This window comes from Ochotona princeps, chromosome 27 (assembly GCF_030435755.1).
Source record: "Ochotona princeps isolate mOchPri1 chromosome 27, mOchPri1.hap1, whole genome shotgun sequence".
Lineage (NCBI taxonomy): Eukaryota > Metazoa > Chordata > Mammalia > Lagomorpha > Ochotonidae > Ochotona > Ochotona princeps.
In genome coordinates this window covers 8,068,322-8,093,976 of record NC_080858.1, presented here as the reverse complement: position 1 = coordinate 8,093,976, position 25,655 = coordinate 8,068,322, and the positions used below count along the sequence as shown (strand labels likewise).

General features: G+C 41.9%; 1 protein-coding gene across 1 annotated transcript in view; it reads right to left on the bottom strand.

Annotated features, from left to right (window-relative positions):
* The window catches only part of ITPR2 (inositol 1,4,5-trisphosphate receptor type 2), a 418,343-nt gene that overhangs the window by 191,035 nt on the left and 201,653 nt on the right, over positions 1-25,655 (bottom strand). The window contains exons 33-36 of the mRNA XM_058655945.1: positions 23,016-23,144; positions 21,443-21,563; positions 7,899-8,089; positions 2,964-3,106 (exon numbers count right to left, since the gene is read on the bottom strand). Of these exons, the coding sequence (XP_058511928.1) occupies positions 2,964-3,106; positions 7,899-8,089; positions 21,443-21,563; positions 23,016-23,144 (584 nt within the window). The remainder of the gene's footprint in view (positions 1-2,963; positions 3,107-7,898; positions 8,090-21,442; positions 21,564-23,015; positions 23,145-25,655) is intronic.

Below are 25,655 nucleotides of genomic sequence, written 5' to 3'. Positions count from 1 at the left end.
GGAAGATTATCTTCTTAGAACTGTATCCATGAAGCACTGGAAATCTGTTCTTTTTATATTAATAAAAAGGTTTTAAAAGTAAGAGGAACTGCCCGGAGCAGGCCAATCACCAGCTGCCCTCAAGCGCAGCACTCACAGGGACCTATTCCCTGGCTCTGTGCACCCAAGTTCCCTCCTGGATTCCAGCAGTCACATCCTCCTGCAGACCCTCCTGGCTCAGCAGATTCCAGGAAAGAGAACCATCTGAGAAAGCATCAGCCCTAAACTTCAACTCTCTAGACAAGTTTGACTGGAAAAGCTGTCTGCTCTAAGGTACCTCACAGCTACATTAGCAAAGTTGGATTCTAATTTTGATATCCATGAAAACGAAACTGCTCTTCAAACGAGCACAGTAGGGTAAGCAGTAGAGCAGAAAACAAAACATTTCTGAGCCTCGAAGCATAATAATATTGTCACGGCACAAAACTCTCTTCTCGGACTCACAGAGTGACTGGGACATTGTTTCGCTCCACTTGCAGGGCAGGTGCTGTAATACAGTCTCTTATCATGTCATTTTCACGTCTTCCCTTTCAGGCTACCCTATGGTGCCACGCCCTTACCTCCATCTCTAACAAAGGTAAATATTCACCTGATCTCCTTAGTTTGTAACACTCTGCCACAGACCTCCGTCTTCAAGTTCAAGAACACTACTGTCAGACACAGCCTTGTGTGAGGCTGGGAAGGCTCTGTATACCTGTGGTGTGCACTTTTGTCAGCCATTAGCCCAAGCGGCCAGTGAGCTCTCAAAATGTGGCCAATGCAAGAGACAATTTCTTTTCATTGTTTCAATTCTAATTGAAACAGTTGTATATAGTTCATTGCTACCATGTTCACACCCTTACTCTTAATAAGGAGATAAAAAATTTTTTCTCTATAGGGTTAGGCAGTAAATACTTTAGGATTTGGTTGCATTCAATCTCATTGGTAGCCAGCTAACTTTGCCATAGTAGCATGAAAGGAGCCACAAACAACACATGAATGAATGTGTATGGTCGTGTTTCAATAAAACTTTATAAAAATCAGCAGCAGTATCAAATTAGCTTGACAGCCAGAGTTCACCAACCCTGTTTCCAGCTGTTCAATCTCTAAGATGTACCTACACAATCAGATTAATTTACTGAAGTTAAAATTCTCAGATTTATAAGCTACTTTCAAACTTATCGGGGTCTCCTGTCCTGCAGAAGAAATCACCCAACACTCCAGGCTCTGTTTCAAGAGGCACTTTATTCTTCCAACCAGTCGATCTCCCAGCCAGTCGACTCAACTTCTTCTTCTTCCTCCCGTTTTTCTTCCCGTTTCTCTCTGCTTCGTTCCCCAGTCTCCTCGTTGCCCCCAGTCTTCTTCTGTCCATCCATCCCAGTCGTGCCCTGTCCTCCGTCTTCATCTGTCCATCCGTCTGTTCATCTGTTCGTCTCTCCATCTCTCCTCTTCTTCTTCCTCCTCCTTCTAGCCCGAACCTGCACCACTTATATACCATCCTAATCCAATCAGCTTAAAGGTCACCGATGCACGCCGCAGGCACACCAATCATAACTCTGATCACGCATAGCACACGTGCCAGGCATGCGGCTATGGGCCAATCAGAAGGCACTTCCTGAAACCTGTTTACTGCCAAGCTCCGAGAGGAGGAACGGTTTCGGCGCCATCTTAGGGCAGGGTACTCGTGCAGTGCTCCCAACAAAACTGATCTTCTATATGTTGATACAAATTCATTGGGAGTAAAAGGTATTTCTCAAAGCTCTGTTTGTATACCGAACTACTAGGCTATGCCTTTACTTACAGTTTTGTGACTAATGTCCTCAAGCAGTCAACAGTTTTGGAAACCGTCTTGACCTCTTCACGAAAATATCATTTTAAAAAGATTGGCAAGTGTCCACATCCTCAGGCACCTTGTAGTCAATAAGGCTACATTCTGATGACAACATAGGAACTTCCACCTAGACTTTAACATACTGCCTGTAGTCCTTGTATACCCAGTCTACTCTCCTGGGTAGACTTCCCTGTCCACTCCTTTCAATGCCCAGACTGTCCTTGCTGCCTCAGGACATGGTAGGAAGGCATGGAGGAGCACATCAGGTTACTCTCAGTAACAACCTCCATTGCACCACCACGAGCTCGGATGGATGATGGCCAGCAGCATGGCGATCATCACACTGACTCCATCCACACACTCCACCTGGTGTGTGAGGGACTATGGTGTGATTACTTGCAAATACCTCACTGAAGTGACCAAAGGCTATCTACCTAAAGTCATGCCTCTTCCTTCTGGAGCCAGTTCTACCTTCCTGCCAAACTGCTGACATGGGTAGCATTTCCTTAAGAAATTTCGACTTACCACCAGCAAGGAGATATTCTAGTACACAGACTAATCACAACAGATCTGACAACGCCACAAAAGTGCAGAGAGAAGTGAAGGAAAGGGGTGCAGCTGAACATTACCAGGCATCCAGGCCAAGCACGGGAGCTAGGTCGTCACAGTTCGGTATCCAAAACACACCTGAGCCTCACCCTTACCAGGAGGTTATGCAAATGGGACAAAACCATCTGCAAACGCAGAGAACAACACCTGCAAGACCTCAGTAAGCAATGCCTCCCTCTCCTTTCCCTCTAGGTGAGTGGAAATCAGTGACTTCAACAGACCACAAAAGTTACACAAAGAAAACAGAACCAAAACTCTGAATGACAACTTATATCTAACGATGTTTTTCGATTACAGGAGATTTTAGTAAAATGTAATAAACTACGCTTTCACCAAAATTCAAATGACCCCTGTACAACTAGTGAGAAAGTACCTTTGGATAGAGATTTGCAGTTTTCGCCTACTCTGTGGCCTGGCACCCAGTGTGAGCAGGGTGCACAGAAAAACAGCAGAGGCCCCCTCGGGGTGGCTAATGCTAGCAGAACCGCACACTGCATCCACTTACTTCGACATGAAGGCGCCACATCTTATTCTGGCATCACTTCCCTCGGGGAATAGTAGTTCTGGACTGTAGAGCACATCAACCAGCACTGAAAATTCGGCCTGCATCATCGGGCTGAACTGCTGCTCCAAGGAGGCTACCACGTCCTGAGAAATCAAACAGGAGACAAGGCGTGTGAGGCTTCAGATTTCACCTCTGAAGAGAAGATGCAACTAAGAATGCCAAACAGGAATGAATCTTTAGACATGCCTCCTGCACGTGGCACCAAATGTTCATGCTTCAAGTATGGCATGCATCTCTGTATGAATCCTGCTGGGTCTCTTGCTTGTTGCTGTTTGCTCATGTGCAAAATAAAGGAAGGGAGTGGGAAACTGAAATTACTAAGGACAGACATAAAAGAGAAAGTCGACAGAGCCAGCATTCAGGCCCAGCCAAGTCAAGGTTTATAACAGAGATGTGACAAGCTGGAATACATCGTGGGTGCCTCCCAGAGAAGAGCTAGAGAAGAAAAATAAATAAATAAAAAATAACAGACTTCCTGTGTGTCACTGGCCATCCAGAACTTACCAGTGGGGAAACAAACTGACGTACTATTGCAAACATCTGAGTACCATCCAGGAGACCAACAGCACTTAACAGTTCTGTAAGTTACAGTTTCTGATAGTCACTCTGGGGTGTGCACCCAACGGCTTTTCTCATCCCCCTTCCTTGTGAACACAATGCTGGTGTATCTGAATCTGGCTAAAACATTCTCATGGATAAGAGTCAAGGTTGACCAGCTTAAGTCAGGCTTGGTTACTCCACTTTCCCCTGCAACCTCGGGCCCCAGCATGACCATGTGACATCATCTCAGCCATTGAGAATCAGGGAAGTATGCAGAGCCAGTGGGATATGTGTTGGGGGTTCAGAGATTCTTTCAGAATCACCTGCTGCTCTCAAGGAAACTGAACTCCACTCTGGGAAGTGAGCTGTCCTAACAGCAAAACCACAAATCTTCAAGGCCCTGGCCCACACAGCTGCCACATTCACTAACTCAGAGGACAGCCTTGACTCTGGGTTTTCTTGCTACAAAACCGGGCAAGAAGCTTCACTATTTAAGCCACCTTAGTTGAATCTTGTCTTAGGCAGTGTTGAAAGCACCCTGATGTGTTTCTAAAATAAACCATAGGCGGTGATAATTTCATGCACAGCATTTAATGTTTAGAGCACCCCCTTTCATTTTCAAACTATATTAAAAGACAGGATTAAAAAAAATAAAACCCTTAAAGAAACAACACACTCGCCCACAGCAGGGCTGTTCTCTAAGGCTGAGACTGCTCATTGCTTGTTATTACTCTCTGTGACAGAAGCAGATGGGAAGCCCAGCCACTCGATTCCAGGACTGTGGGAGTTGGCTCCTGTCTGACTCTCCCTTTTCAGGAAAAGCAACCATGTCCACACTTGAACTACTCTACATAAGCTTTCTGAGAAACTTCTGAGAACAGCTGAAGGAGGCTATAGAGAAAAATCACAGAAAGGGCAAAACCTGGAATTATATAAAGAAGGAAAGAGAATATGCCTCACAAATAGCAAGGAAGACAGTTGGCTTTACTTAATAAAATCTGGATGAATGATTTTCTCTCTATATATACAATAGATATACAGATATATAGATATACATATAGATGTATATATGTACAGATATATGTGCAGATATATGTACAGATATATGTGTGTATATAGATACATGTAATTTTGAAAAACTTTTGCAGCAAAAGTGCTTCATCTTAATTTTTAAAAAAAATTTCAAATGACACTTTTTAATTTATGTTATAGTCAATGGCTTAACACCTCTCTAAAAGCAAAGAAAAGACTATTTAGTTCAGTAAGAATACAGGGAAGGGCTATAAACAACAATGAAATGAAGATGTCTATTTCACTCACATACAACAAATTTTAAAAGTCAACAGCTCATTAAACCATAGTAGTATATCATTCTTAACAATTCAACAAAAATTCAAAGTTGACTGGTAAACAGTCTTTTTTCTGTTTTATTTTAGCTCCCACCTAGAAAGGAGAACATGTGGTATATGCCTTTGTAGATTTGGCTTATTTCACTTAACACTGATGTCCCCCACAACTATTTTGATGCAAATGGTAAAATATTATTCTTAAGTCAAACATTATTCTGTGGTGCAAATATGCTACATTTTCTTTATCCATTCATCTGATGGACACTTTGGTTGATCCTCTATTTTGGCCTTGTGATCAATGCTGCCTGAAACATGGTGGTGCAGGGAAATCATTAACATCACGTTAATGTCTTCTGGATACATACTCAGAAGTGGAATGCTGGCTTACATGGCAAATCTGTTCCTAGTTTTTTTAAAACAGATCTCCATGCTGTTGTCTACAGTGGCTACACCAATTTACAATCTTGCCAGCAGTGTGTAAAAGTTCCCTTTTCATTACATCCTCACCATCATCTATCTGCCCCCATGCTAATAACTTTTCTGAGACGGTATCTTGCAGTGGTTTTCTCTCCACCCTAGTCTCCCAAAGCACCAGACACAACTGGTTGGGGTAACACACTGTATGGCTTCACTCACTGTTAATTACATTAACATTTCATCATTTATTTCATCATGAGTTAGAATGCATGTCCCGTGAACACACAGAACCTCTGACCCTCTGGCTCTGTCTAGACGACTTAACACAGTGGCCAGTATAAAGTACTCATTGGGTAAGCATGTATCTCATGAGTGTAACACAGTGTAAAGTTCTCATTGGGAAGCATTTACCTCACAAATGCCGTCCCTGATGAGGGGAAGTTTAAGGCACACCCTCCTATACACTGGCTCATACACCTTCCTGTGTCACCTCTGACAAGTGCCCCCACTTGGGCTCTCACCAACCTCTCTTCCCTCCTATCTTATTATCCCTGCAAAAACTACTTACAACTATGCAAGGTCTTCAAAAAGTTCATAGAAAGTACATATCATGAAACTGTACATGACTGATACCCTTGTACTGACTTAAGTAAGCAGCCTGATAATATAATTGAATGCATTTTTAACGACCATACTCGTTACTCTACTATTGTCTCCACTCATCTCTGGGTGGACAGTGTTACAGCACAGTGGATGAAGATGTCACCCGCAACACAGGCATCCCATATGAGCACTAGTTCAAGTCCTATCTGTTTCACTTCTGATTCAGCTGTCTGATAATGCACTTGGGAATGCAGTAGGTGATGGTCCAAGTGCTTTGACCCTTGATTATAAACAAGAGATCCAAATGGAGTTCTTGGCCCCTGGCTTCAAGCTGTCCCATCTCCAGCTGTTGTGAATATTTGGGGAATAAACCAAGAAGATATCTGTCCGTCTGTCTGTTTCTCTCTCTGTGTGTGTAACCACCTTTGAAATAAAGCATAAATCTTAACAACAACAACAAACTCCCCTCATGCCCTTTACCCCCCTCCATCCCAGAGTCTCCAGGCTTGATGACCCCGCACCTTCATATCATTCGTATGGCCAGCTGAGTAACTCCTAAACAACTAATCTGCCTTTCTCTACTATCTTCCTACTCTACCAGCCAGTAACTGCTTATTCACATACAATGACCTTCTCCCCCAAATCATTGATGACTCATATCTCCATATGTCTCAAAATATTTGAATCCAGCTTATCCTTTTTATCACATTTAATGCAAATTTACATATGACCCTTCCATATTCCCATCCATGCACTGACCATTCTTCAAATCTAGAAAGTGTTTCTCAAGTCATACTACAACTAACTTCATGAAATCTTATTCTAATAACATGGATGGGAAGACTTCTGTTATGGGTTGAAATGTGACCATATCCCCTCAAACTCATGTGAAGTTTTAATTCAGTCTTTTCAAATGTGATTCTAGGTGGAGACAGGACCTTTGAAAACATAATCAAGATCAATGAGTCCCTCTGGGTGGGCCTTAATCCAACACGGCTATTGTCCTCTTAAGGAGAGGATGTTACCACATCACAAGTATGTCTAAGCAGGCAGAAAAGGACTGAGTGGGCTCGGAGAAGTGAGCCATTTCCAAGTTGAGGGTAGGTGCCGCAGAAGCAGCGCACATTTCTGCAACCATGACCTTGTACTAGTTGTTTCAAGAACAGAGAAGAGACCAACTTCTGTTGCTGAGACCATCTTATCTGTAGGAGTCTGTTGGCAGGCAAGCATACTAGTTCATCTTTCATTACTCAAAGTCTCAGAATGCCCAACCAAAAGTATAAAGGAGACCACAGGCAAGTCACTCAGTTAAAAAGGAAGACACCTTTTTACAGTATTCTGATCAAAGAATTATAACACCGAAAGATAAATTGAAGCCTGACTACAAACATCTAATTTGTTATCTAAATCTTCATATTAAATTATTTTGCCAATTTTATCATTGGCATTAGTGTAATTTTGATGTTAAGGCCCCTGTTCACTATTACACATACCACTGAAACACAGTAAACAGTATATATTCATTAAAAGGAATTACAACAAATTTTACCTGAAAGTCATACATTTAATAAGGTAATGATTGGCTTGGTTTTTAGCCTAGCAGTTAAGACACTGATGAGCCACTACTGTCTAACAGAATATTTTGGTATAATTCCCAGCTCTGGCTCCTGACTCCAGCCTCCAAGTATTTGGGTTCCAGGAATCAACTGGGAGACATGGATTGCCTTCTTGTGTCCAAGGGTACAGCCATTACAATCACTCAAAAAGTGAATCAGAGATTGTGACCTAGTCTTCGCTCTATGTGTCTGTGTGTCTGATTGTCTCGGTCCCCAATTCATAAATAAATAGAGTGGTGGTAGTATAAAGTTGCACAGTAAAGCTTGGTGCCACCAAGAATTTAGGTGGCTACAGACTTCAAAAGCTACAATTCAGAAGAAATGAATGTGATTCCATGCTTTCACTTTACCTGTAACTTTTCAATAATATTTCTGTAGTCCCAGGCAGGCCCTCCTAGCGCTTCCTTAAAGCGTGGTCCAGAGCGAGCTGAGAGTCTCCAGCCCAGGGCTGCCCTCTGTACCATGTTGGAGTGACTTTTCATAAACAGGGTGTTGACTTGACTGTCCAAATCCACTGGAATGGCAATACCACGATTTTTGGCTGAAAAAGAAAATTTGTTAATGTTTCTTTTATTTGGGAGCAGAGATGCATACTGAGTGCATCACTAAACATTCAAAAACTTAGCTGATTTCTTCATGAATCCTTGAAACAAACATCATACAGCATCAATGCATGAAAACCAAGCAGATTTGTAATTTCCCAGATCTAAAGCCAACAGGAAGGCGAACAGAAAACACATGAAAAACTCCTGCTGATCGAATCTCTTCATCAGCTTAATCAGGGTGCATGTGTCTGCATATGCACAAACTTACTCAAGAAAAGACACATAACAGTAGTAATGAAAAGCTTAAAACAGTGTCAAAAGAATGCACTAAAAGACAACATATAGTACAGCTCCTTTTCCCCAAGCGTCACTGAAATTTCTGCATTAATATACCTAACAACTTCCACCACAGCTAAGCGGGGGGAGGGTTTGGGGCTTGTCCAAGCCCAAGATCCAAGAACTTCCCCCTTCCACAGCGACCATGCTGGGGACGGATATCAGACAGCTCTGGGCATGCTCAGGACCATGGCTCCGCCCACCACCACCATCTTGATGGGCAGAGTCCAGATAAGTCTGAGCAGTGGTGTGGATGTCTGGATCCCCAGGCCACATGGCTGTGGCTGGGGGTACCCACGCCAGCCCAGACATCCTGCTGGGTCCTAGATCCCTATCAACCACTGCTAGGCAGGAGGAGGGTCTTGGCCTTGTGGGTGGCCAGACACCAAGCTCTGCCTACTAGCCTCCCGGCCACGAGCTTTGGGATCTTGGGGGTATGGAATTATTGCCTAGTGACATCCATGGATATGACAACTATACGAGTAGGTGAGGAATGAATCCTGAGGGACATCCAAAGACAGGGCCACTGTACTTGCAGGTAAGCAAGGGGACTGAGACCTGGTAATTTGGAGGGGAGAGACCTGAAGATCTTTATGGGTCAGACTGATACATGAGCCCACATGGAAGTCCCACTGGTTTGCATGGGGGCCGAGTGTGCAGTGGGCAGGATCAGGATGGACTGCAACACCCATTAGTTTGTGTGTTAGACAGGGCTAGAGACAACTGATCCAGCAATTCCGACTAACAATGTGCATAGGCCGCTTTGAGTGATGGACTGTACCAGACCTTGTATTGGCATGCACACACAAGAATCAGGTATGTGATCACCTCAGATGAAGTTTCTTTGGGAATCCCCCCAACTTGACTCAGAACTCAAACCATGAAGGAAATTTCAGGTCCCATGGTCTGACTGTGGAATGCCATGTGTCAGAGCTGTGCTTCCTCAGTGGCTTAGTTAGACGGAGCAGTGAACAGCATATTCAAAGGCACATGGAGGATATGGCAGTACACTGGAGCCTGCAGAGGACACCTGGTACCATAATAGAGGTCACAACAATTGATCAACAGCCCCAACAAAGAGTTGGCAGTGAATACCTGGGCAAATGGAAACGCTAAAGTGGATTATGTCAGCCAGTGAAGTCTGGAGAGATTTCATCGCAATTGGAGTGGCAAGATCGGCAGCAATACAGAACTGTTGAACTATCAAAACCACTTGAGCAGGACCCTCAGGGCATGTCCCACATCCAAGACCCTGGGATGGTTGGGAGGCTGGGTGTGACTTCTCCCCTTATCTCTCCCCTCCCCCAGATACAGAAAGGAAAAAAAAAAGAATGTCAAAACAATGGTCTCACCCACATTCTTTTAGCCCTTGACCCTTCGCACCCACCCTAATCAAACATGTAAAAATTATCAAAAATAAAATTTATAGAATTTAAAAAATGAAAATGAAAAACAGACACCTAACAACTGTACTGAGAAATGGGAAAGTTTGCCATAAGGAAAATAGAAACACGGAGGCTGTTTTTGACAAGACAGAATGAAGACAGGATTATCCTGTGATAAAAGGGAAAGAACAAAGTGCCCACAAGAGATTAGAGTTGGAACAGGTCCTCCCAGGCGTACAGTGTGTTAACATGGGGAAAAACCAGGGCTGTGGAGAATGACTGGGGCAAATCACGGAAGAATCACAGATAAAGAGCTGGGATTCTCAGGCCCTCCTCTCTGACTAAAAGAGCCACTGGCACCACCAGGGGAAGGGGAAGAGAATCAGAAAAATTAAATTTTAGGAAGCAGGAGATATGGATGGATGGATGGATGGATGGATGGATGGATGGGATGGGATGGGATGGGATGGGAGGAAGGAAGGAAGGTCGGTCGGTCACAGAATTTGGCTTGCTCCATGTAACAACTGACTGAAGACCGCAGTGCTTCGCTGGATAAAATTCCCCCAAACTGAAACTTCAAAAAGCTTCTCTAAAAACATACAATTTTGACTACCAACACAAAAAAGGATACCAGTTTCAGCAAGAATCCAAGCTGACATTTTAAGAGAATAATAACTGCTAGCAGGCAAACCATCTGCTTTATCACTGCCCACATCTCCCCAGTGGATACTTTCCTAACGTTTATGGGCAAGTTCCCCTTTCGAAAGCATTCAGTGTCACTGCCTGTGTCCTTTCCATGCAGCAGGACAACTGCACTGCCATTCCATATGAAGGACAGAAGGCTTGGATACTGCCAGAAGGCACATAGTTTCAGAAATACCTAATCCTGCACCAGGATCAAACCCTGGCAAGGCTTTCACCCTCTTCTGGCTCTTTCCCATGTAAGCTGTGCTCGCTCTAAATATTCAAAAGTCAAACAGAAGACATTGCTTCTTCCACACTATTTTCTAAGCAACAAAAAAACAAAACAATTACAAACCTCAACAGCACTCCAAACATATTATAACCAGGTTCCCACTGCTGCTTAGAGAGAGAGGAGACCATCAGGACTTTTCTCCCTCCCCTTTAAGAATGAGTTACATGTGAACTGCTTGCCAAACCTAACATTGTTTCAGAAAGTTCATGGGAAACAATTTAAAAGTGAGTTTATGGGGGTGTTATTTGTGGTGCAGCACTTAAGCTACCACCTGGGATGTAATCTCCCTTGTGGGCACTGGTTGGAATCCTGCCTGCTCCATTTTCTACCCAGTTCCCTAATGGAATAAATATGATTCTACTATGTCTGAGAAAGAAGCAGAAGATGGCCTGAGTGCTTGGGTCCCCACATCATTGATAGAGACGTGGATGAAGTTCCTGGATCCTGGCTTTAGCATGCCTCAACCCTGGGCGTTGCAGGCACTTGGGGAACAAAACAACACATGAAGATCTCTTTCTCTTTGTGTCTTTCATTTTCTGTCAACCGTGGCTTTCAAAAAAATAAATAAATCTTTTAAAAAAAACCCACAAGTTTACTTTGGTGTGAAACTGTCTTCAAATCCATGCCCAGCTTTTTTGTCATAGGCACTTTCTATAGTTTCCAAAGACCTCTTCTATGTATGGATTTCAATTTTTTTTTTTGCATCAAAACGAACATTTCTCAACTTCGTTTTCCATGAACTTTCTGCAATCCCATCATTAAGCACTGTTGATGGAAATGTGAGTCACATAGAGGTTTACTCAATGAGGACGCCTCTGCTTTCACACCAATAGGGATTCAGTTCAAGGGAAGTTACCCTTATGAACAATACAGGCCTTTCATTGGTGAGTTCAGGGATGTGTCACCCAGCCCGAGATATTCCGGTAAACTGCTGCCACTCCATGTTCTTCTAAACAGCACCATGGACAGGCCAGCCTGAGACCTTCTACCAACCCCAACTGATTTCAACATGAGTTTGTTTTTCCAAAATTCTAACACTTTGATTCTAGTCTCCTGTGTTAGCGTAAACCACACAAATTGGTCACATACAATTTTCCCTTGCCTAAAGCTGAACTCCAGCCAACAGCTAAAGCACAATTTTCTTTTATTGCCTAGAAATTAACTATGCACTTGAGAAAAACAGAATTTGAGATAAAGCAGTCCCTGGTAGATAATGAGAAAGCTTTTCAATCTGTTGTAAAAGACATGAATGTGTGGAAAGGCATGGCCTGAAACGGAGTCACTGTCAAAACAGTATAAATAATAATTTGAAACCAAAATTGACAGTGCTAATTTAGCTTTCCATTGTTTAAAAATAAAAGCAGAAACACAGGGAAAAAGGCAATTCTGACTAGGAAAAGAATCATGAGTTCATTTAGGAGAATATTAATAAGTAAGTAACATTCTGTGAGAGGTCATCAAAAACATGATCAAACTCAAGTTACTCTTATTAAGTGAGAGAAAAGATTCCAAGCTCAGTGGAGTGTAGATATGTCACCCGGGACATACACTGGGGACTAATTATGCTTGTGATGACTCACAATTCTCCACCTCTGCCTTTCTCTAAGAAAGAGCTCCTGACTCTACTACTAAAAGCCCATCTCTGGGCCTGGAGCACTAACCCAACTGTGGCACTGAACAGACAGGCTCACATTAAACTTTAAAATGTTTAAAAAATAATTGTTGCTATTTTAGTTTTAAGTCACAATGCAACTGAGATATATCTGATTAAGCATACGCTGTCAGCAGGTAAGTGGATGGAATTCTGAAAAAAAATTTAAAGGAGAGAAGATTTGTTATCAATGGGTTCATCTTGAGGAGCTGTGCCTGGCAATAATTAGTCCTCTGAAGTGAGCTATATTTACATGCAGGTATGTAAATAGGCTAACTTTCTCATTAGGCTTATAAATCCTAAAAATTCTCTGGAAACAACAAGTCTTTGCTATAATTTTAAGATGTAATCAAAATCTATTTCTAATTATTACTCATTACACATTGCATGTTACATAGTTTTTGATTAGATGGAATTACTGATGGTATCTGTCAGAACATACATGAAGCAATGATAGGTGCCATAGCAGGAGGGGAGGGGGACAATGCTGAGCTAGATCAACTGGCAGGCAAGGGGAAAGGTAACAGATATGTAAGCATTAATTAGGAAACTTTGGTGGTTGTCAGGCACTCCTGTACAGGTAGTAAGAACAAGAAAGAGTTGGAGCACAGGGCAGATGAAATGGCGTGGGAAGAGGGAGGTACCATTTCTACAGCATGTTAAGGAGCCTAGGATAAACCCGTAAGGATGCACTGAAGTGTTTGCAAACAGTAAGAACATTGAAGACATTAACCGCAAGTCATGTGTGGTGTTCAGAATGTTCTGGGAATTCTCAATGAACCCTCCAGTTAAGCAAAGCACATAATTTTCATGGGATACTCACAAAACAAATACTGGCACACCTGACTAGTCATCTGGAAGAAATAAAGTTGATCCCACTCCTCATATCCTACAGCTCTAATTTTGAAAGAGCAACACCAAAATCACAAGCAAGCAGACAAACCATGAAAATCTCTGTAAGAATTCAAACAACAACATCTCAGAGTGATCAAGGCTGTTCTGAAGATGAAAGGAAACCTAAAAGGCCTAAAGGAAAATAGAAATATATGCAAGCCAAAAATAAAAACTCAAATGACCAATTAAGAAAGCAAATTGCTACAGGCCAAGAGTCTGTTTCTTTAACACATCAATGATTATACAAATCACTAATAAAAAAAGAAAACCAATTGGAAAAAGTAATTAAATTACAAGAAGTGACAGTTTACAATAAGGGAACAACCAATGACCCAATCACAGGAAAACAAGTTTTTTTTTTTTTTTCTTCCTTTTTTTTTTTTTTTTTTTTTTAAGGCTGGATCAGGGGCCAGTACTTGGCCGGTGGTGTAGTTACTGGTTGGGATTCCCATGATCCACATTAGGTTGCCAGGATTCAACTCCTGGCTGTCATTCCTGACTCCAAATCCCTGCCAATGCAGCCCCTGTGAGGCACTGACTGGGACTGTGCCACCTGTATGGGGGATGCAGATCGACTTCCCTTAGCCCAACTCCTAGCTTTGGCCCAGCCCAGTTCTGTCCATTCCAAACATATGGGTGAGTGAACCAACCCCTAACTCTCAAATCTATAAATAATGTTTCATGCTCAAAAAAATGTTTTGCTTCTTAGACTGTCACAAATTCCACATCCTGCATGATCAATTCTCCCATACACTGTTCACGGGGTATAAACTGAACAGTCTCTTCAGCGGGCAGGATCTATCAAAATTCACGTAACCCCAGAAATTCATGAACTGACAGACATTTATTTTATTCTCTTTCCTGCACAAGATCATTAGAAACAACATAAATACTTAACAGTGGGGCTACTCCAACTATAATACAGTCATACAATGGTATATGATGGAGCCCATAACAAGAGTAAGACATTTCTTCATTTTTCTTTCTTGCATTTACTTTATTCACACATTAGTCATGAGTGCATACCATGTTCTAGGCATCAAGGCAGACCCCAGATGAATTATAAGTTTTCTTCAGTTTTGTGATTTATTTCTAGGTTATCACTACCTCCAATGTACTGGAAATTCATCACCAGCAGAAGATAATGGTTTCACACATGTGTCCCCCCCCCCAATCAGTATAAAGCCCTTCAAAAATGAAAAATCATTATATATCAACCAAATAATAGCTGAAAAATTTTGTAAGATCTTATTTTGTCTTGTAACAATTTAAAAATAAAGAGATTATAAAAGCTACACTCACAAGGGCATATTATGTCAGATTCTATGCAATCAACTAGAAAATCCTAAATAAACGGCATTTGTTTTTTTAGAGACTGAGTTTCTCTTCTCAAATAGTTAATATTTTCTACATGTTTAAATCTTGGGGGAAAATTGGCTTGAAGTTTGATGCTCATTATTCAGACCATTTGTAAAAGATATTTTACAGAATTTCCATTCACAAAACAGACTATGCTGCCAAAAAAGTACCCAACATTAATCCCATTTGTAGATTCAGAAACACAAGGAGCACCATTCCTTTTTAAATGAAATAATATGGAAGTTATTGAGTGCTTTTTCTCAAATACTTCTTCGAAGGTTCACTATATATTTTTTATGAATGAGTAAACTGAGGAAAAGCAACTGAGGGCATTTATTATTATTATTATTATTATTATTATTATTACTATTATTTTATGATACAGTTCCATAGGCTCTGGGATTTCCCTTGCCCTCTCCCTTAGCTCCCCCCCTCAATAGTTTCCTCCATATTATCACAGTAGTATAGTCATCAAAAGCAATCCTTAGTCCGTCATTCTGCTTTTTAAGTTTATCCTGACCTTGTGGGCATGGACAATGGCAGAGAGTCCAGAATCCTATTGTCAAGATACATTGAACAGTTTCATTGGAAATTCATCTTTGAGACACATAATGCATTATATCTTCACATCTGGATATGACAGTCCCTATTACACAATTACTGTACATCCCGTTACTATAAAGCTCCACCATGACACACAGCAACCTCTAGTTGAGTGTGGATTCCATTTTTAACAGCTGATGAAGTTTTATCAGAAAAACTTGACATGACATAGTGAACTCACAATGGATCATAGGCTCAAAATACTGAACAGTAACCTAACCGATAAAACGTCAGCAAGCCTACAGAGTACTGATCAAGGGAAAGAGAAAGCAATATATAGTAAGTATTATTTTTCTACAAAAGATTTTCAGGGGAAAAACAGAACCTAAAAGACTAATTCACTAGCTCCTTTTTTTTTAAGTTATTTGAAAAACTATATGCATTTGTTTCATATGCAGCTTAAATCACCGTTTTAATATGTATTTTGTTAACTTTTTAAAGAAAAAGATTTATTGATGCCTGCATTATGGCATAGCACATTAAGCCACTGCTTGTAACAGATCTTTCTATAATGGAGCACTGGTTCAAGTCCAGGCTATTCTGCTTCCAATCCAGCTCCCTGCTAATGAGCATGAGAAAGCAGCAGAGGATGGCCAAAGTTTAGGGCCCCGCCGCACACGTGGGAGACCTAGATGGAAGCCCAACTCCTGGCTCCTAGCTTCTGCCTGGCCCAGTCCTGGCTAGTGCAGCCATTTTCAGAGTGACCAGTAATGGAAAACAGATAAGTAGATAGATTTCTTTCCCCACCCTCCTCCATCCTGTCCTCCCCTCCCTTCTCTCTTCCTCTCTCTCTACTTGCGCCATCCTCTACTGCTTTCCCAGGCACATGAGCAAGATCTGGATGGGAAATGCAACAAACACAACTCTAACATGCATTCTGATAGGCGATAGGTGATGTAAATAATGGGTTACCACAGTACCAGAGCCTGCATTTTGTATTTTAAAGGTATAAAACAGATTGTAACCTGTTAAACTAAACTGACTTGTGATAGAAAATCACAAATGCATGCTGGTCTGTCCATCCAGAAGGAGCTTGGATTCCATTTCTGTCTCTGTCAACTTACATTTCATTGATCAATAAGCCTAATCTTGTTAATCTCATTTCCCCATCTGTAAAATGGAGCAAGAAATTACCTCCAAACCATCCAGTCACCAGATCCAACATTGACTGATCTCAGAAAAGTTAAGTGCAGATTTGGAAAGTGCTTTGGCTGATTTTTTTTTAATACTTCCTGTATTCAATTAACAAATAAAGAAGACAGCAAAGTATTTCTAATGATGACAAATGAAGTGAGTTTATGTGCTTGAGATACTTTATAAATCATAACATATCATGTAAATGCTACTATAATTGATATCTGCATTTATGGGATCAGTTTGTAAATGCACTAAAATGTACTTTATGAACACAACCTACTCTCCTGAATTTGTTACATTTTATAAATGTAATACCTTGTAATACTTGTAGTATAATTCCTATTATCTGATTTGTATTAACTGTCAATGTATCCGGGAACTTTTAAAGTGTTGATGAAAGACAGTTGACTTTACAGCTGAGTTGTAACACTAGAGATGGATCCCTACCCATTGTTAAACAAGGCCTACAGGACGCCATTGTTTTGAACCAGACTTCTACACTAGGCCCCAGCAGCCCAGACCAAGAGCTGGCATTAGATGCAAACAGACTGAACTCTAGCAGGGGCCAATTTTCCATGAAAACAGAAGTTCACGATAACCAACCAAAATGCCTGGTGTGCCAGAATATGGAACATTCCTGCTTAACTCCTAACCTTGAAACAATCCATCACCTACCTTTTCTGTCTGCTTCCCCAAGCCCTGCACAACCAACAATGCCAACCTCCTCTCCTCAGCTCACAAGAGCCCTCGTTCTTCTTCCTGGAAGGAGGTGCTGCAATCCCAGCTGTCATAGTTCTAACATGTACAATTAGATTCTCAAAGCAGAGCTTTCACAACAATGTGATACAGCTACATTTAAAACATGGGGGCAATGTGTATTTAAATACATCTCAACTACTTATTGATTGGAAATGTCACTTAAGTTTTGTGAACCAGTCTATACTTTACTAAACACAGAACACCCAGCCTGTCAGTCAACAAACACATAGTAACAGGCTCAGCCAGCACCAGATACCTCCAGGACCTCGTGGTCAGTAAGTCAACTCTTTATTTTCAGTCTACAGTCTAAACAAGGAAGTAGAGAGCAAAGCAATGAATAAACAAGCAAGATGTTTTCAAACAGCGACAAGTACTAAGAGGGAAATAAAATATATGACAAAAGACAGAAGCTGAGGAACTGTTGATGGAAGGTACCAAAACATTTCACTGAGCATCGGGATTCTGAGGAGGAACTGACAAGAGGAATCCAACAAGTGACAACTGAGGGAAAAGACATTAAAGCAGATGCCACACCATGTGCAAGGGCCACAACATGAGATGAGGACCTAAATCCAGTCCTAATCCTGAACATACGTGTAAGAAGCCCATTCTCACAAACAGTTCAATTACTGCATTCTTCCTAGTTTCTTTTATGTGAATATTTGATGCTCTCAATCACTACGTTTTAGACACTTTTGTTACCCTACACTTTCATTTCTGAATGTTTCATTTTGATCCTAAGTCCTTCTGCAAACAAACAAGAATGGTGTGACTTAACCTTAAAAGACATTTTTCTCACCTTCAGTCTATTCAGCAGCTTTCTGATAATGTCCACTTGACAGCCAGTTCATACCTGTTATCCTTCCAGATCTAATGGGGTTGGGAGGAGGTGGTGATACTGGCACCTACAATGCCTTAAGTGTGGCATAGTGTGAATACTGCGAGAAGGGGACAAGCAATCGAACAGGCAGAGCTCAGACGGGGGCGAGGAGATCAATGAAAACTCTCAGGAAGGACCTTGAGTTAAACATTTTCAAGTACTACAAAAGATGGCAACTAGTAGCCATAAGTGGAAACTGCAGGAAGAAAGCAATACTATGCGCAATATACAGCCCTGGGAGTTTGATCTGCTGTCACATGGCACCTGTAGGTGAACCAGCAGACCGAGAGCAAGCAGGAAGGTCAGGGCTATGTCATATCCAGCACAAGCGGCCCAAGGAGCTGCTATCCATCCTGACCTACTTAGACCAAGGATGCCTCTGGTGGGTGCAATGGGTGCTGATGTTTGCAGACCAACAAGAGAGGCTATCCTAAGGGAGATTCAGCCAGTGGCAATTTTATTTAAGTGATGAAATACTGAAGAGGAAGAACTCTGATGTCCAGCATCAAGAAAACAGGAGTGCAGGGTAGAACAATGCCCAGGAGGAGGGAGAGACAAAGGAGAGGCAGAGTTGGCTGGGGGCACAGGGTTTCTAGAGCCTGGTGACTACAGGTGGTAGACAGCACACATGAGGAAAACACATCTCCTCCCAAGGACAGGGCTGAGCTTTTGTGGGTATCAAACTTTGCCAAACCCCCAGCAATGACAAGAGTCAGACAAAATGTCAGCCTCCCATATGGTCCTGACTGCTCCACTTCTGGTCCAGCTCTGATACTGGACTGGGACAGCAGCAAGAGATGGCCCAAATCCTCAGGTCTCTGCACTCAAGTAGGAGACCTCCAGGCGCCTGGCCTCATACTGGCCATTGCAGCCATATGGGGAGTGACCCAGAGATGGAAGATCTCTGTCTCTCTCCCTCTCCTAATCTCCCTTTCAAATACAAGAAAGAAGAAGAAGAAGGAGGAGAAGGAGAAAGAAGAAGGAGAAGGAGAAGGAGAAGGAGGAGAAGAAGAAGAAGAAAAAGAAGAAGAAGAAGAAAGAAGGAGAGAGGGAGGGAGGGAGGAAGGAAAAAGAAGGAGGAGGAGGAGAAGGAGAAGAAGAAGAAAAAGAAAAAGGGAGAAACAAACAAAACAAAGGGATTTTCTATCCACTGGTTTTTTCCCCAAATGCCAACAGGGCTGTACCAAGTTGGAACCATGTGTCCACATCTTACCCGGGTCTCCCAAATGAGTGGCAGAGACTGAACCATTCGAGCCATCCCTACTGTCTCCCAGAATGCACATCAGCAGGAAGCTGGAACCAAGGGTGGAACCAGCACTCAAACCTGATAGGACATGTGGGCACCCGAGCAGGGTCCTAACTGAACACCTACCCGCAAGTAAAATTACTTTCCAGATTCTTATCACACATGTTTTTAAAGTATACAAAAAGGAATTAAAATTTCTTGTTAAATCGTAGGCTTTGGGTCTGTACAGAAAATAGCAGAAAAATCTTACCACTGAGAATTGACTCATGTAGTTTCAGCAACTGTTTGAAAGCCCCAAAGCTTTGCTATCCTGCTTGTCAACAGCTGATGGAGTACACCATGAACCTCCTGGGGGGCAGCATGCAGGGTCACAGAATCTCACTGCAGCTCAAAGTTCCTTGTCTCTTGTAATTCTTTGACTTGGTTGGCTGGTTGTGGTTTTCTTTAGTTCTTAAGATTTATTTATTTTATTTAAAAGGCAGAGTAGATTTACATACTCTGGTTCATTCCCCCAAATGGTTGCCTTCCCAGGCACATTAGCAGGGAACCAGATTCAAAGTGGAGCAGCTGGGACTTGAACCAATGTATACAGGATGCCAAATTGGCAGGAGGCGGCTTAACTTGCTGGGCTGCCAACATCAGCCCCAAGTGTTAAGAATAAACAGTATGCCCATATGACCTGTGGAGGACCAACTGTTATTTTCCCCCATTGCATTTGCTTAACACTGAGCAAGGGAGGAAGGGAGAAAAGGAAGAGGAGAAGGAAAAAGAAAAAAAAAAGAGTGAAGAATGCCTTACAATTTAAAATACAGAGATAGAATTATTTTTACATTGTGTCCCCCTGACAATTATAGACATCTAATAAAGAAACTACTGGATGGCCCAAAAGGGGATGGCAGTGAGAGGCTGTCAGGAGAGGAGACTAAGAAATCCAGTTGGGGGCACAGAGCTTTGGGGGCTGTAAAGGAACAGGATGCCCAGAAGTAGCACATGGAGTCAGCAGCCAAGTAGGGTGACGAAGACATCCCCAGGGAACAGCAGTCTGACTGGAAGAGCCTGACAGATGCAAGAAGGATGCAGGGGGTGCAGTGGCCATGTGCATCTGCTTCCTGTTGGCTGAGGGATCAATTATGTGTCATCTTATCATTAATCACCTAGACAAATTCCATCATGTGTCAATTCGTTCTTCTGACTTTCAATTGATCCTTTTGAGTTATAACTGCTGAGTTTATCCAAATGAAAATCGAGGCGAACATAAAATTCTGATACAAAATCCCTTAGGTCAAATTGCGGATGGGAAACGAAACTTTAAAAATGAATTATTAACTAGGTAAATCATGTAATCACATATCACATAATCATGGAGCAAATTGGTTTCTCAACTGTAAATTTATTAATCAGAGAAACTAATGATTAAAGGAGATAACGCATGTAAATGGGCCAGCACTGCAGGTGTTAACTTCTCAGTGTCTACAGTGATAATGAAAATGAGCACACAGTACACAGGATACCCTCCACAATGTCAACATCAATGTAGCGAATGAGTTATCTCTTACTTACGATGTCTGTAGGTCTTTTCCCTCTACCCCTCCACAATCAGTGGGTGACCCTCTTTAAGCCTCTCACACACACTCTAGGAGAAGGATCTCTGAGACACTTTGAGAACCTGCTAACCTTCATGTAGTTTCCCCCTTGCCTCCTACTTCATTTATACTTTCTGAAGCTTTGTACGTGTCCTAGACCCACTGTAAACACTGACAGATTTCAAACAAGTATCGGAGACCACACAGCCTTCAAAAAGACCGGTTGTCACATGAAGGTATTAATCACACTAATTAACAGACAGCCCTACAATGAAATCAAAGATAACAATGACCCAAAACCATTCATGTAAGTATTCCTGGAGCCATATTCAAATACCAGAGGAAATAACGTGGCATCTAAGTTTGAGATATCATCGCATTTTCCTCCCACAAAGGATGTAGTGTTCAGAATCACTTGTTGATCACTGCCACCCGGCCTCATAGACACACCTGCTGTTTTCATCAGCGAGAAACTGGAAGGCAAAAGCCCACTTTGTTCAAGTGATGTGAAAATAAGGAAGATCTGACACAATAACTTACCCACTTCGGCCAAGGTTCGGATGCAGGACTCCACGGAGGCCTTCTGGGCCGGGTTTGGCCAGGTGCAGTTGTAAATTCTGAAGGCCGACTGCAGCAGCTGAATGAAGACAGGCTGGTGTGTCTGAAAGCACAGAGAGCTGGGTAAGTCGAGCCGCTCACAGCTTCACTCGTGCCTGATGTGCTCTCCCCATGTCAGAGTGCAGTCGCAAGGAGACACAATGCAAGTGGTTGAGTCTCAGTGCTGTGTACTCAACACCTCACTGAACAATCACGTATGAGGCACCCACTTCATAAGCAGACCCATGCCAAATGCTATAGAAAATCACTGATTTGCATTTTAATCAGGAAAAATATAGCACACCTTGAAGCCAATAAGGAATTCAAACATATTGGCATGATTCCTGATTTAATTTCCAAATGCCTGTTTTAGTTTTGTATGTTGGCCAATGAAAGGAGACAACCATTGTTCTGAATCATGTAAACAATTTTACACAGCTGTGGCAAATTATTTAAGTTGTTTCCCTAGGAAAAATTTAATTACAAAGATATTTGTATAAGAATACATGTTGTTGTAGAATCTATAGAAACCACAGAAGTGAAAAGCTTCAATAATACAACAGTGAGATAATCAGTCTCCATTCTGAAGAGTATTTGCTGCCTGAGTTTTCAATGACATCTACATAAAAACAGACTTGCATGATCCTATACCCAAATTCTGCACGTATGACCTCATAATTTTACCTGCCTCCTCCATTTACTTTTAAAAGTGATTTTTAATTGCCATGTTAACTAGGAACCCTACAGAGGTACTGTAACCTATGAGCTATATCTCCATTTGTGGACATTTACGGTTGATGTCTGTCTTTAAGTACCACATAGACTTGCATGAACAAATTGATATATAAACTTCTGCTAATTTTTTTCCAATGAATTTCTAAAGTGAATGAACTATTGGGCCAAAATGCCTAGTCATTACAAGAATCACGACATTTTTCGACACTTGCCAAACAGTCAACATATGGACTAGTCTATTTAGAAAGAACTCAATTCAAACGTGGGTTCTTAAAAGAAGTTCCCAAAAGCTCACAAAGGGTCATGAATGGTAAATAGCACAAGGTCATTGTCAGCAACACAGGAAATGACTTTCTTTTTTTTGTTGTTTTTGTTTGTTTGTTTTTTTAAAGATTTATTCATTTTATTACAGCCAGATATACACAGAGGAGGAGAGACAGAGAGGAAGATCTTCCGTCCTATGATTCACTCCCCAAGTGAGCCACAATGGGCCGATGCGCACCAATCCGAAGCCGGGAACCTGGAACCTCTTCCAGGTCTCCCACGCAGGTGCAGTGTCCCAATGCATTGGGCTGTCCTCAACTGCTTTCCCAGGCCACAAGCAGGGAGCTGGATGGGAAGTGGAGCTGCTGGGATTAGAACCGGCGCCCATATGGGATCCCGGGGCTTTCAAGGCAAGAACTTTAGCTGTTAGGCCACGCCGCTGGGCCCAGGAAATGACTTTCTGAACAAGGCAAAGCTGTTCCTACCCGGATAAGGATGCTATGTGTGCTGAAGTTACCTGGAGGCTGGTACTGTTGTCTGAAAATGGAGAATTGAAGAAACCGCTCACAATGCTCATGATGGACTCGGTCACACACTTCTCCAGGAATGTGTCAGCATGCTTCCTGTCTGTGGTTGTGTTGCAAACCTGGAGACAAAAACAAACAACTGAAAAATGAATGTTTTATCACAATCTTTGCAGTTTCACTCAATACTAGAACATTCCAAAAACTGTCCTGAAATTGTAATATTTCTAACTCCTTTTGATAAGTTATTCATTGTTTTTTCTGAAAGGCAAAAAGAAACAAATCATCATAGTTCACTCCCCAAATGCCTGCAACAGCAGGAGCCTGGGCCAAAGCCAGGGGCCCAGAGCCATTCAGGTCTCCCAAATGGGTGGCAAGCACCTAACTTTGAACCTTCTAGGTATGTATTAGCAGGAAGTTACAGCAGGGAGCAAAGTCAGAACTTGCACCCAGACCTCTGTTTTAGGATGCGCGCATTCCAAACAGCATTTTAGCCACTGAACTCAGTGTCCATCCCAACTTCTGCTTTGTAATGTTGCTGTGAAGAGTAATACTTCCGCCTGAAAGCCATGAGTACTCTGCCACTCTGTAGCCTCTTCTCTGAGCTGGCTTGTCATGGCAGTCCTGAATTGATCATCCCTTGGGCTGCCACTTTTTCTTCCTAGTTTGCTTCTTCTTTCTATCCCTCTTTTTTAAAATTCGTGTATTTTCATTTAAAGGACAGATTTTACAGAGAGAGAAGCAGAGGTAGAGAGAGGAGATTACATCTTGTGGTTCACTCCCCCAAATGGCTACAATGGCCAGAGCTGTGCTGATCCAAAGCTCGGAACCAGGAGTTTCGACTGGGTCTCTCACGTGAGTGCAGGGTCCCACACACCTGGACCATCTTCCACCACTTTTCCAGGCCATGAGCAGAAAGCTGGATCAGAAGTAGAGCAGCTGGGATATGAACCAGTGCCCAAAGCTGATGCTGGAGCCACAGGCAGAGGATGACTCTTTCAGGCCCTGCCTCTCCTTTCTCTAACATGCATGTTGTTCTCTCTCTGAACTGCCTCCCAATTTAAAAAATTTTTTTTCCACTCAACTGAAGATATCAAAAACTCAATACAAGTATAAGAAACTGGGAAGTATAGTTAATAGTCATTTTGTATCTCCATGCACTTTCCCTTTTAACACTTGCCCAAGCTGGAGGGGGCAATCCAGCAAACATCTGGAAAGGAAAACAGAAGATAAAAGGAGATCAACATGCTCTCCACCAATGTTCATTTTTTTTCTTTTTCCTTTTTTAATGCACAGACCACCTGTGTCTAGGTGTTTTGGCCTGGAAAACCAGCATTTGCCAAATGGAGAAGAAAGTTGCCCAAGTTGCCTCCTATGTGGACAGTTCACTTTCTCATCTCATCAATCAACACCCACCTGAGGTTATTAGAACACCTGTAAGGTTTGTGGTATACCTAATATCACAGGGTTATAGTAAGGAACAGTGCAAATCAAGAAAATAAGCTTTGTCAAACTATGTAATCCCTCTATGGTCACCAGCATACATCATAACACCTGGCACATACATCATGAGTTCATTTAAGAAAGGAAAGAAACCTACCAAGGACTCCTGTTTTAGCTTAACTTTGCATTAGGCTGTATTTGTGAAATATCTAACCTAGGAATAAAATTTAACGTGGTCGGGTGTCTCTCTCTCTCCCTCCCCTTTTGAGAGGCCCCCAGCTCCCGGCTTCTCCGGAGATGCTTTCCCCTTCCCCTTCCCTGCTCACATGGTCCCTTTGCAAATAAACTTATCTGTTTGCAACAGAAAAAAAAATTTAATGTGGTCACAAAACTAGCATAAAACTGATTCTCCCTTGATGAACATGAATTTAAGATTTATATAATTTTTGACTTTTTCTAGCATTGGCTTTAACTCCGTGCTGCACTGATGTCTACATTAAAACTATGTTCAAGTTGAATACAGAGCAGACCAATCTTGGCATCAATAGCCCTAACAACCATCTTGCTCCTGCAGTGGTATTTCATGCAATTTTGTGGGACCCTGTGGAGTGATTACAGCTCCACACTGTGTTACTCACAACTGGACACCTGCCACCTAGAAATGTCCTGTCTAGTCAATCAATAGATTACTAGAAGGGATCTCTTCCTAAGTAAAGACTTTGCTCAAAATCCCGAGCAGTAAAAATTCTGTGTTTGCAAAACTGTGTGGAAGCTATTTCTCATTTGGACAGAAACATCAAATAATTATTCAAGGCAATTTTTCTGTCCCCCACGAATGATAACATTTTCACTTTCCATCCTATAAGGTAAAATCATGGGTAACCAAGAATGTAGGAAGCCACATTTTGTAATAAAAATCTTTAAACACTTTTCAGGGGAAAAAAAATTGCATCAACAGGGCAATATTTCTTTATGCCCTCTTTCATTTATTTTTATTAGTTCTTCATAGTAAATATTCAAAATGGCTCACATAAAATCACATCACATTACTGATCATTTTTTGTGTAATACATGTACTTTTAAAGTTCCAATGTTTACATGTGCTAATCATGTAATATCATTTCCAATAAAACACCATCATGTACTATCATTATCTAAACATACTTTAAAAGGCTATTTTTATTCCATCA